This window comes from Ailuropoda melanoleuca, chromosome 17, assembly GCF_002007445.2.
Source record: "Ailuropoda melanoleuca isolate Jingjing chromosome 17, ASM200744v2, whole genome shotgun sequence".
NCBI lineage: Eukaryota > Metazoa > Chordata > Mammalia > Carnivora > Ursidae > Ailuropoda > Ailuropoda melanoleuca.
Genome location: NC_048234.1, coordinates 17,214,958 through 17,227,195, shown reverse-complemented (window position 1 = coordinate 17,227,195; position 12,238 = coordinate 17,214,958). Strand labels below are relative to the sequence as shown.

The following is a 12,238-nucleotide window of genomic DNA, read 5'->3' as shown; positions in this document are numbered from 1 at the left end:
TGCCCAGAGGGAGGCTCCGGGGGCGGGGAGTAGGCGTGCCCGGCGGCGTGCGCGCGGCTGCGTGCGCGCGACGGGGGCGGGGCAGTAGCCGCAGGCCCACGCCGTAAACAGACAAGATGGCGGCGGCGGCGGTGGCGGCGCCTGGGGCCTTGGGCACATTGCAGGCCGGCCGCGCTCGCTTGGTGGCCGCTTGCTCTGCGAGGCTTGGCCCCGGGTGGAGGCTGCCCGGCTCCTTAATGGGCTCGCGGGTCGCCCCGGCGATATGGGCCCGGGGCTGGGCGTCCGCGGCCGGGGGCTCGGCCCCACGGAGGGGCTACAGCTCTGAGGTGAAGACGGAGGACGAGCTGCGGGTGCGGTACCTGGAGGAGGAGAATCGAGGTGAGGGGCGCGGCGCTGGCAGCCGCCGGTCCTGGGAAGGGGTCGCAAGGTCAAGTGTCCGGGCTGACGTCAGTGACCGCTGAGCGGCCCGGGTCGAGACCCCTCCCCTCCCCCACCCCAGCCTTGCACCTTTGTAGTGCTTTTGGTGCCTAAAGGTGTACTCCGGAGCAGCTTACCTGTAAAAGTGGCCCCACTCAGCGCCGAAGACAGAAATGCATCTTACGCCCTCATCTCTAGACGAGCCAAGGTCAATAAACCGGGTGTGTGATATTTGCTTCCAGGTTTTGTGTTTGCTCTGAATTGCTTTCTGTCAACTCAGACATCTGGGTTTGGGGGGGGTGGGTGGAGTTTCAGAAGCTGCAGTGAGAGTGCACTTCATTCCGAAGAATCTCACGTTTAAAGCTGTGCAGCCGCAACAATTTCTCCCCTTGTTTATTTTAGAAAGTTAAAGTTAGTTTGAGGGGCTCAATTCCAATTCACTGAAATCATTTTTGAGCATGTTTTTGTCTTCCGGGTACCGCGCTAAGCTCTGGGGACCCTTGTGGGTGATAGGGATCTTGCCCTTGAGCTACCTGCGGTGGAGGAGACAGACTCCGTGTCAATACAATACCGCGGGGAGGGAGAGCTGTGGAGGAGGGAACTGCCTACCGGAGGGGTTACTGTTGGAGCCCAGTTCCTTTCACTTGCCCACTTGGGTCAGGAAGGGTAGAATAGCAGTTTGCCAGAAGACCGATTATTTAATTTGGACTCTTAGTTATTGAGCACTTGTCATCCGTTAAGCAGAAGTGCAAAAGGAGTTAAGTCATGATTGCTATCTTTAAGCATCTTCTAACAGAGTGAGGAAAATACTGCTGGCAAAAAGGCTCTGCTAACTTTGAAGGCTTGGTGAGAGAGAAGGGCTGCAATACTGCCAAGAGACCTACCATCAATTATATTTGGGGAGATTGGAGGACTTGATAGGGATGTTCTGAGGGTTGAGTTAGGGTTTGGCTAGATAAAATAGGTTCCCAGGCATTCCTTACTAAGGCAGTAGAAATCTGGAGTAGTGACGGTTCTTAGGCTAACTGCCTCTGTGCCTCAACTTTAGTGTGTGTGTAATAGGAAAAATAATACCAACATTGTAGGGCTCCTGTGAAGATTAGATGAGAACGTCCATACAAATTGCTGACTGTGTAGCTCATAGTGGATGCACCTAGTGGAATATGAGGAGTTATTTCATTTGTTATTTATTACCCCAGACAGAGCAGAGCACGGTGAAAGGCGTGGAATCTGAAGGCGTTGTGTTTTTGGGAAATACTGTAGGGCGTGTGTGCTGTAGTGTGACATGACAGGCAGAATATTGAGAAATTCACCTGGAAAGTAGATTTGGGCCTGGAGTGATTAGAGCCTCTTTGGGTAAGCTTAGCCTTACTGGGATTTCAGATACATTAGGTGTCCCTGCAATACATTAGATACAGAAATTTCAGGTGCAGTGAGTAATATGCACCATATTCTGTATTTTTTGTCTTTATGACTTAGATGAACGCAAGTTGCAAGTAAAATTTTCCCAGAACGTCTGGATAGTTCTCAAGTTAGGATCCACATGGATCAAAGAGAAGATATTAAAGCATACAAGACAATTCAATAAATTCAGATGTTTACAGTTACCTTGAAATGTAAAAACCCACTATTAGGAAGTCATGGTTTCTTAAGAAAGTTGATTCAGCTTCCTTTGAATGACAGCTTAGGCTTGGCTAACGTTATATATGCTTTGCTTTACTAACGAACCAGCAATAAGCAGTGCAAAGAAAAACATGAGGTTAAGGAATCTGCGGGTAAAGGAGTCTCCCTAATGCCTTTGCTTCTCATAGAGGTCAATCCAAATTTTGAGGGTCTCAGCAGCCTGCAAGGGATAAGAGAATGAGAGTTCTCTCAGAGGTGGGGTCAGAGGAGCCCCAAACTGCCGTTTACCCTGTGGGCCTCTTTAGGCTGGTGGAGGTGAGTGAGTGCAGAATACATTAGCAGTCATCTGTTTTTTGGGTTCCGTATTTGTAATTTGTTGAGGAGGCGCAGTTATGTGACCAGCTTTCTTTAGCAGTTATTTCTTGCTTTGTTGTCTGACCTACTCGGGGTTTTAGAGCCGTAGTTTTCGCGGTGGTTCACCAGGGTCTCTCCTTCATAGGTTGGCTGCTCACCAGTCATTCTCCTTTCCAGTTTATTGTTCACACTTGTCCTGGGGTTACCTTTTTTCAAGGCCAAGAAAGACTGCTCTGCTCAGTTAGAAACTTCTAGTGGCTCCCAGTTGCCTGCAGGCATAGTGTCCAATCTCCCCTCCTCTGGGTCTAAGCTTTGCTTTTGCTGCTCTTTTGTTTGTGCTTTTAAAAGCATGCACCTCCCAGAATGGAATGACTTCTCTCTTCCCCTTACCAAACCTCTCCCAGTCTGGCAAGCTTCTACTTATAATTGTGACCCATTTCAAAGATCATCTTTGTGAACCATGTTGGAAAAACTGCTGGCAGAAATGGAGAGCAAATAAGCAAGTGCATCATGCAAGTCATTCTTCATACCTGCTCCTTGCTTACAGTTTACATCCAGATTATCGGGACTTCCTGAGTGTCTCTGAAATCTTTCCACTTTCCACTGTGTTCTTTACCAACACAGCTCTTGTCCAAGCCAGCACCGTCTCCCAAGGGGACTGCTGCTGGGGTCTGCCAGCTGGTCTTCCAACATCTGCTTGCTTTTCGTTTTCAGTAGATTGATTTCTTTCATATATTTTTCTCATATTTTTATTTTTATTTATTATTTATTTACATTTCTCATGTTTTTAACAACATATTTGCATACATTTTATGACATGAAATTATATTTATAAAAATATATATTAAAGTGTGTGTGTGTGTGTGTATTTAAGATTTTATTGGTTTATATGGGAGAAAGAGAGAGAGGGAGAGAGTGTGCACTAGAGAGAGCACTAGCAGGGGAGAGGGAGTAGGAGGGGGACAAGCAGACTCCCAGCTGAGGACCCTGGGATCAGGACAGAGCTGAAGTCAGATGCTTAACTGGCTGAGCCACCCAGGTGCCCAAGATGTATATATTTTTAAACCTTTATTGATGTATAATTCACATTCCATAAAATTCAAAATGTACAACTGATTTTAGTATATATAGAGTTGTGCCCCCATGACCAGAATCCAACTTCGGAACATTTTTATCAATCCAAAAAGAAACCCTGTTTTCTTTATTCATGACTCCCCACTTTCACGGTCCCCTCCCCGCAAAATAGGGCCCAGGTGTCTATTTTCTGTCTCAGTAGCTTTGCCTGTGTTGGACATTGCGTATGAAGAAATCGTAGATGTGGTCTTCCATGGCTTTTTTCACTGAGCATTATGTTTGCAAGGTCCGTCCATGCTGTGGTGTGTGTCAGTACTTCATTCCTTTTTATTGTTGGATAACAGTCCCATGTTTGGATAGATCAAGCCACATTTTGTTTATTCATCATTCACACACATTTAGATTGTTTCCACTTTTTGGATATTGTGAACAGTGTTGCTTAGAGCATTCATATAAATTTTTGTGCACGTTTCTTTTCATTTCCATTTAGTGGAATTGCTGGGTCACATGATAATTCTATGCTTAACATTTTGAGGAACTACCAAACTCTTCCAAAGTGTCTGCAGCTTTTTACATTGCCTCCAGCGAGGTATGAGGGCTCCGGTTTCTGTACATCCTGACCAATACTTGTTACTGTTTGTTTTTGATTATAGCCATCCTGATGCCTCTGAAGTGATACCTCCTTGTGGCTTTGTTTTGGAGTTTCCTAATGGTTAATGGTGTAGCTCTTTTCATGTGTTTATTGGCCATGTGTGTATCTTCTTTAGAGAAATGTCTTCTCAAAGCCTTTGCCCATTTTTTAACTGGGTTTGTCTGTTTATTGTTGAATTGTAGGAGTTTTTACAGTATATTCTGTATACAAGTCCCTTATCAGATACATGATTTGCAAAAAAATTTCCCATTGTTTTGTGGGTTATGTTTTCAGTTTTTTAATGGTGTATTTTGAAGAACCTAGGTCTGAATGTGGTTTATTGGAGATACTCTGTTACTGGTTTTCAGTACTTTGTGTATTACACGTTATTTTTTAGTAATAATAATTAAATTATTCAAGTTTACAGAATTTCTAAAGAAAAATATTATATATGCATATAGTAAGATTAAACAAAAAAAGCACTGTGGAAGGGTGTCACCTTTTCATTTTCAGGCCCTGCCATCAAAGGTCAACACTTTAAACATCTCTTGAATTCTGGCTGTGAATGATAATTTTATTCACTGGTCTTATTTTTTATTCCACTGTATGGATACACCACATTTTGTTTCTACTTTTTGGATATTATGAATAATGCTGCTGAACACTGTGTACAATTATTTGTTTGAACATATGTGTTCATTTCTCTTGGGTAGATACTTAGGAGTAGAATCAGTGGGTCATGTGGTGATTTTATGTTTAGTTTTTGGAAGAACCACCAAACTGGTTTCCACAGCAGCTGCCCCATTTTAACATCTTCACGAGCAGTGTGCAAGGGTTCCTGTCTCCCCCACTGCTCACCAATGCTTGTTTCCATTTGTTGTTCATTATAGCTGTCCTACTGGCTGTGAGGTGATGCCTCATGGTGGTGTTGACTTGGGTTTCCCTGACAAATGATGTTGAGCATCGTTTCATGTGCTTATGTCCATTTGTATATCTCCTTTGGAGCAATATCTGTTTAAACCTTTTGCCCACTTTTCAGTGTGGTCATTTGTCTTTTTGTTGTAGGTAGTAAAAATTCTTTTTTAATCTGGATATTAACCCTGTGCCAGATATATGGTTTGCAAATATTTTCTATTCTGTAAGTTTTGGGGTTGGGGTTTTTTTTGTTTTTGTTTTTTTTTTTTTACATTTTCTTGATCATGTTGATGAATTATGGTTTGTTTTTTCTTTTGTTGCTTGTGCTTTTGTTATATTTAAGACACTGTTGCCTAATCCAAGGTCGTGAAGATTTATACCTGTTTTCCTTCTGAGAGAGTTACAGTTTTAGGTCTCATAGTGTGTCTAAGATCCATTTTGAGATAATTTTTATACATGGTGTGAGGAGAGGGTCCAATTTCATTCTTTGATGGCTAATCTCTAGTTGTCCCACCACTATTTGTTGAAAAGACTGTTCTTTTAGCACTAAATGGTCTCAGTATCTTTTTTGAAAACCAGTTGGCCATAAGTGTAGGTGTTTATTTCTGGACTCTCATTTCAGTTCTGTTGATCTATATGTCTGTCTTTATGCCAGTACCACACTGTTTGTTTTTACTGTAGCTTTGTAGTAAGTTTTGAAATCAGAAAGTGTCTTGGTTAAGTCCTTCAACTAAGACTTCCAATTTTCTTTTTCAAGATTGTTTTGACTACTTGGGGTTCCTTACAATTCCATTTGATTGGTTTTGTATATTTTTTCAGAATTATAGGTAAATATAAAAATTCAAAGATGTAGGAAAGGAAGTGTAGGTCATATACATAGTTGGAAAGAAAATGTAGTAGTTCTCAAGGTTTTAACATTCTGAAGGTTTTAATATTTGTATCTGTCCCTAATTCAATGTGTGTAATTTTGTATTCTTTTACTTACAAGGGCTCCCTAGATTTTATAAACTTTAGGCCTGCAAACCCTGGATTCCACCTGGTGACAGTTCCAAGATGTTTCTTTACATTTTCCAGATGTCTTCTAAGACATTTTTCATCTCATTGATGTCTGCTATTGTGAACAAATAGGTATTAGTGTTTTGGCTGGGTGGTTAATAGAGACAGTATTTTTTAGGTTAAAATTAAGAATGCACATTCTGGGGGCGCCTGTTCAATAGGATAAAAATAGTCCCTTTCTCTTGGGTTGCTGTGAGGGTCTCTTGCCTTAATGAACACAAAGCCCTGGAAATGGTGCCCGGCACATACTACAGCACTCAGTTAGTGACAGCAGTGTCCTTAGTCGGGGGTTTAATGCAGAGCCTGTCCTAGATACCAGTTCTTTTTTTTTTTTTTAATAATATTTATTTATTTATTTATATTTTAAGGATTTTATTTATTTATTTGAGATAGAGCAAAAGCGAGTGAGAGAGCACAAACAGGGGGAGCGGCAGAGGAAGAGGGAGAAGTAGGCTCTCTACTGAGCAGGGAGCCCTACGCGGGCCCATCCCAGGGATCACCACCTGAGCCAAAGGCAGACGCTTAACCAACTGAGCCACCCAGGTGTCCCTAGAAACCAGTTCTTCACGATTTTCTCCATGCTGAGATCGTTTGGAATTCTTGAAAATTTATTCTGTGAGCTGAAGTTTATCTTTGTACTTTCTTTGAAAAACGGGTTTGCAGTTTCTTGCATAGAGAAGGCATGTGTATATTTTGTTGTCTTCAGTTTAACTCAATTACAATAAGGATTGTACCCACCCCCCACCCCCACCCCCAAGGAGGTGGACAGCATTTCCCTGCACTGGGAAAAGTTGTGCTTACTCAAGGGATGAGCAAAGTCAAATACAGGTCGTATAGGGCTTTGAATATCACGCTAAGGTCTTTGAATGCAAATGTGTTGGAGACAGATGAAGGATTTTAAGGAGGGGTGGATTCTGTTCATAATTGTTTTCGGAAAATTGATCATTGGACTGAGGTACTTGGAATGGGGTGGTGGGTTCCTGATAGAATTAGGGAAATTAGGAGGGAGAGCTGGGCTTCATGGGAGAAAGAATGAACTTTGCTTTTATTTATTTGTTGGATTCTGTCTAAATGGAAGTGCCTTCAGGTTAAGTATGTGAACAGAGTCAGCAGAGAAACTTGGGATGGAAGTACTGAGAAGTATGTAGTATGACAAAAAGAGTAAATGGGATGCTAACTCCTGGCACATTAGCGAAAAAGCTGGTCCCACAAGGCTTGCCTGTGACAAGGATTTGCTAGCTATTACTTCTGTATGTACTTGAAGGTGATGAAACCACATTTTAAATAGTATTCTATAATTGAGAATTTTCACTAGTAAGTACATTTAGTAAAATGTGCCAGATTACCTTCGTGGTGCTTAAGAAGAGATAAAGTGAAAGGGACAGGATGTTAATAAAATTCTTTTATAACAGGCAGAAGAAAAGAGGTGCATATTTAGTACTAGAGTGATCTTATGGATATATTACATATACCAAATTGTTTAAAAATACGCTTATCTTGAAAAGGAGGGTAAACATGAAAATAAGAACAAAGCTTTTGGAGTGAACCTCAAGGAAGGGCAGATTTCCTAAGTCCCAAGTTAACTAGCTGTGTGTGTGGGAGTCATACCTTGAATACTCACTAACTCAGATGCTTGTGCTGTTTTTTGTTTTTTTTTTCCCACTAGGAATTGTGGTGCTTGGAATAAACAGAGCTTATGCCAAAAATTCATTCAGTAAAAATCTGATAAAAATGGTGAGTGTAAAGATTAAGCTGTTTGTTTCTAACATTAAGATACAGTATCGACATCAATCTAAAAGTGATTTTTACTTGTTTTTTTCCTCCTTACCTTCTTGTATCTGTTTAGCTCTCAAAAGCTGTGGATGCTTTAAAATCTGATAAGAAAGTGAGGACCATAATAGTCAGGAGTGAAGTCCCAGGGATATTCTGTGCTGGTATGTAAATAAATTTTATTATGACATTGAACTGTAGTCTAAGTTTTCCTAAGCGATAGCCTATTTTCCATTATAAAGTGTTCTGTGATTTGAATTCCATTACCAACATTTTCTTTGTCTGCTTTTTACTGTTTTACAAGAGAAAAAATGCTTTGTCTGTATTAGTTAAGGAACTTTCTGTTGATTGTTTTGGAAGTTGAAAAAATAAATTGAGCCATGAACATATTTGTAATGCATGTATAATATTTATGAAAGATCAGCTGGAAAGGAAAAGTTCAGTCTCCTACCTACAGTATTGTGCTCTGTATTTATTTGTGCTCAAAAAATACTTTCATCGACTAGCAGTAGCTACCCCAGTAAAAAGTGTGAAGTGTAGACGTTTGCTTTGGAGATTGTTTGTCGTGGCGCCTACTGAAGTCGTGTCCACGGATCGTATTTTCAAATTGGCATCTACAGCAGAGAAAATTAGGATCCCCCCCAATTGTACCGTATTACGAAAAGCTGAAGATTAAGTTGTCTTGCATTTTCCGTATTTATAATTGTTTTGATGCCATGAGATTGAATAGATCTGTTTCAACTAGTAAAACAGTAAAACAGGTAAAAAATGTAGATGAGGAAGGTAAACATGCTGATCATGTGCGGCGTCATTGTCATCGATAAATGGAAGTAGAAGCTGGCTGGAGCATAAAAACTTTTTTTCAGTAAAAGTATAAATGAGGTAATCCCCTTCAGGCAATTAAATGTTTGCGGGGATGACATACAGTGTTTTATCCATTAAACTAGTACCTGTTAAACCTTCAGAGTAACCCTGAGCAGTGCCGAGAATGACGGGAAGTTAGTAGAGTGCCTTTGTCGTGGCCGATAGGCTTCAGTTTCGTTCTCAACAGTCCTCGGTCAGCCGGGGCTCGGCTTCTGTGGCTTCCACCTTAAAATACTGCAGAATTTTGTGCTATTTAGGAAACGTGCAGCGTAAATGAGTTCTATTTTGGCGTTCGGTGTACTGTAGCACACCTAAAAAGATTAGTGTTCACTCCAGTTGGGTCACCGGAGAGAGGACTATTATCCTCAACTGTGGGGGGGAAGGCCTTTTGCAGCAGGGCCTCTGGTTCTACCCCAGTCCCAGGCAGGGAACGCTGTCCGCCGGGTAGGGCTGTCGGACGCTTGGAGTGCCGGTGGAGTCGTCTAGGACGGCACGCTGAGTCAGTCCGTGATGGCCATTAACAATTTTTATATGGGCTTTACATACGTTTTCATTTTTTCTTAAACAGTCTGGAGAACTTACACTGAGAGAATTAGGATTCTCGTATCTGTGACTTTAGGACCAGGTGAATATGTCTCCAGATGACTGAGTCTAGCATATGACGGATGGCTGTCACTGCACTTAGGGCCTCGGAGAGCTGCTCCAGGGCTTGTTGAGAAGAAAGACATAGAGCAGTTCGGGGGGCCTTTAAGGAAGGCCCAGGGACACGAATCTTTGAGGAGTGACAGTGATACCATGATGGCGGAACACGCTTCAGAGTTCAGTGTTTATGAGGCTACAAGTATTACTGTCTTCTGTTGGTCCCAGGCTTGCTGACTGTAACACTGTAATTACTGGTAGGGTTGTATTTTACCTGTTCCTTTGCTGCCCTTTTGTTTTGCATCTCCACCTTATTAGTACTCTGAAAAAGCCTTTAATGTGTTAGAACAGTTTACAACTCTTTTTTTATAGGTTGCCTTTTTAGGGACGTATTAAGTAATATACCAGATGCTTTTTACCAGATGAACGTGTTGGCCTCGAATACTGTTTTTCCGAGGGTGCATCGAATTTATTTCCTTTGCTGTATGTGCTTTGTGACTTCTGCATGATCAGGATAATCTTCTGCTATATGTTTTAACTCATGAGATTTGTTACTGTATTTTGTTAAAAAAATCAGTGTTTGAATTGTAGAAAAATTGGAGCAAATAATTTATGTTAGTAACTCAGTGTATATAATAGAACCATTTTCAGTAAAAATATAAATGAGATAATCCCCTTTAGGCAATTAAATATTTGCGGGGATGACATACACTATTTTATTCATTAAACTAGTATCTGTTAAACCTTTAGAGTAACCCTGAGCAATGCCGAGAATGACAGGAAGTTAGTAGAGTGCCTTTGTTGTGGCCGATAGACTGAAAGTTTTTTTTTTTTCTTACATATATTTGAAAGAGGCAGTTTGGTAGGTCTGTCATTATTAGTATGTACACATTAATTATAAGTCCAGTTAATAAAATCTCTGCAGAAATAAATTAACACTTAAATTTTTCATAGTTTATACCATTATAGAAATCTGAATTAATCAGGCCTCATTTGTTATTGTTGAAGGATAAAGACTTTCACATAATTAGAGCTTTAATTTCTTTCTTTCTCTTTTTTTTTTTTTTTTTTAAAGATTTTGTTTATTTATTTGACAGAGAGAGACAGCCAGCGAGAGAAGGAACACAGGCAGGGGGAGTGGGGGAGGAAGAAGCAGGCTCCCAGCAGAGCAGGGAGCCCAATGTGGGGCTCCATCCCAGGACCCTGGGATCACGCGCTGAGCCGAAGGCAGACGTTTAAGGTCTGAGCCACCCAGGCGCCCCTAGAGCTTTAATTTCTATTCTGAAGTAGTAATATTCAAAAACAGTGTCCTCATTTTGCGGTTATTCTCTTAGTTCCCCCAACCCCACAAGTTACTCCTTTTCCCTCTTCCCTTTCTGCCCCACAAAGGTTCCTCTTCTCTATCCATCTGTATTCCAGTGGCACCTTGTTTCTGGAAACTTAAAGCTCATCAAGTGGGCTTGCCTCAGATTTCTTGAGGATGGGAATTTCTTTTTTTTTCTTCTTTAAAAGTCATCTTTTGTATTCTGGGAACACAGCCCAGATAGGCACTCAGCATGTAGTTGCTGAAATTAATCAGCCTTGAAGCTGCTGTGACTCAGGAACGAGGATGTGTTCCGCAGCTTCTCTCAGTTGTCGCAGATCGCAGTCCTGTTCCCTTATAGCGTCTCTGGCTCCTGACTTTGGTTCATTTTTCTTACGTCCGTTTCCTACTATGGCAGAAAGCAGACAATGAAGCACTGTTAAAGTGATCCTAGTGCATTGACCGTTGGACTGAGTGATTTCCGACTTCCCCTTTTAAGTATACTATTTAAAATCGATAACCATATTTCACTTACATTTAAATTTTTTAAATCAAAATTTATTTTTTAAGAAATCGGTGTTAGATCAAAATGTATACAAAATGTATACAGAGAAGTCCCACTCTTACCCTTCTGCTCATTCTTCTCCTACTAAAAGTAGAAATTTTTATTAGGTTCTTTTTCATCCTTCCAGTATTTCATTATACAGGTGCATACAAATATGCATACTGATACACAGAGGCACCTGGTCAGACGTTAAGGGACTGTGCAGAGTGGTAAGATGGAGAGGACAGCATGTGCTGGTGCGGTTGTGTGGGAAGCAGGTGCTGTGAGAGGGCTGTGTGTACAGCGTTAGGCCCCTAGACCAGGGCTGTGCGCTCCCCAGTAAGATCAGGGATTCCGAGTGTTACTCTCTTGTCCCCTCCACACTTTCTGCGAGATAATTATCTTATAGTAATAAATTATAGTAACCAATTATATACAAAGTAAATAATTTTGAAAAAAATCACCAGGTACCTAAAATTGTGATATTGACTGAGTTCCTGAATTATTGTTACATCTGAGAGGAAAAACTTTAAAATAAAAAGACCTCATCGAACCATTCAGATGCTTTCATTTTACAGAATCTCGTGAGGTGACTAAAGGAGATGACTTAGCTGGAGGTGCTTCTCTTGGCCCTATAGCAGGGTTGTTTTGTTTTGTTTCTTAAGCGTACCGTGATTTCTAGTTTTTTGGAGGATGGGGTCTCCTTTTTGAGTTCTGAAAATTTCATGTACTTGGACATCCTAGTTGATTGAGAAAATATGTAATGTCACAGTGCCACTCTGGGTATAGCATTGTATTGAAGTGAGTTTTCTGTTAATTAACAATGATATCTAGATACAGAAAAAAATCATCATTATCGTGTGTACATAGTGTTTCTTGTACATAGATGTTTTCTGATACCATGCCATACCCTAGGCATGACTCCGAGTTGGGAATCACTAAAATGTACTCTTTCTTGTAGGTTAGACACTACGTCTAGGTTCATGGCCTGCCTGTATTTCTCTTAGAATACTAAGACATGTCATTTTCATAGTCAAAGCTCATCGTG

At 41.1% G+C, this 12,238-nt stretch overlaps 1 protein-coding gene across 24 annotated transcripts in view; it reads left to right on the top strand.

Annotated features, from left to right (window-relative positions):
- Nucleotides 1-74: 74 nt before the first annotated feature.
- The window catches only part of AUH (AU RNA binding methylglutaconyl-CoA hydratase), a 397,505-nt gene continuing 385,341 nt past the window's right edge, over nt 75-12,238 (top strand). For 22 of the 24 annotated variants that reach the window (XR_004621635.1, XR_004621634.1, XR_004621633.1 and 19 more), the window contains exons 1-3: nt 75-378; nt 7,737-7,804; nt 7,917-8,004. Coding sequence is in view for 19 of the 24 variants with exons in the window: in XM_034646769.1 (XP_034502660.1) it covers nt 117-378; nt 7,737-7,804; nt 7,917-8,004 (418 nt within the window). In the remaining 5 variants the exon portion in view is untranslated. The other 2 variants (XM_034646766.1, XM_034646763.1) reach the window with 2 other exon arrangements.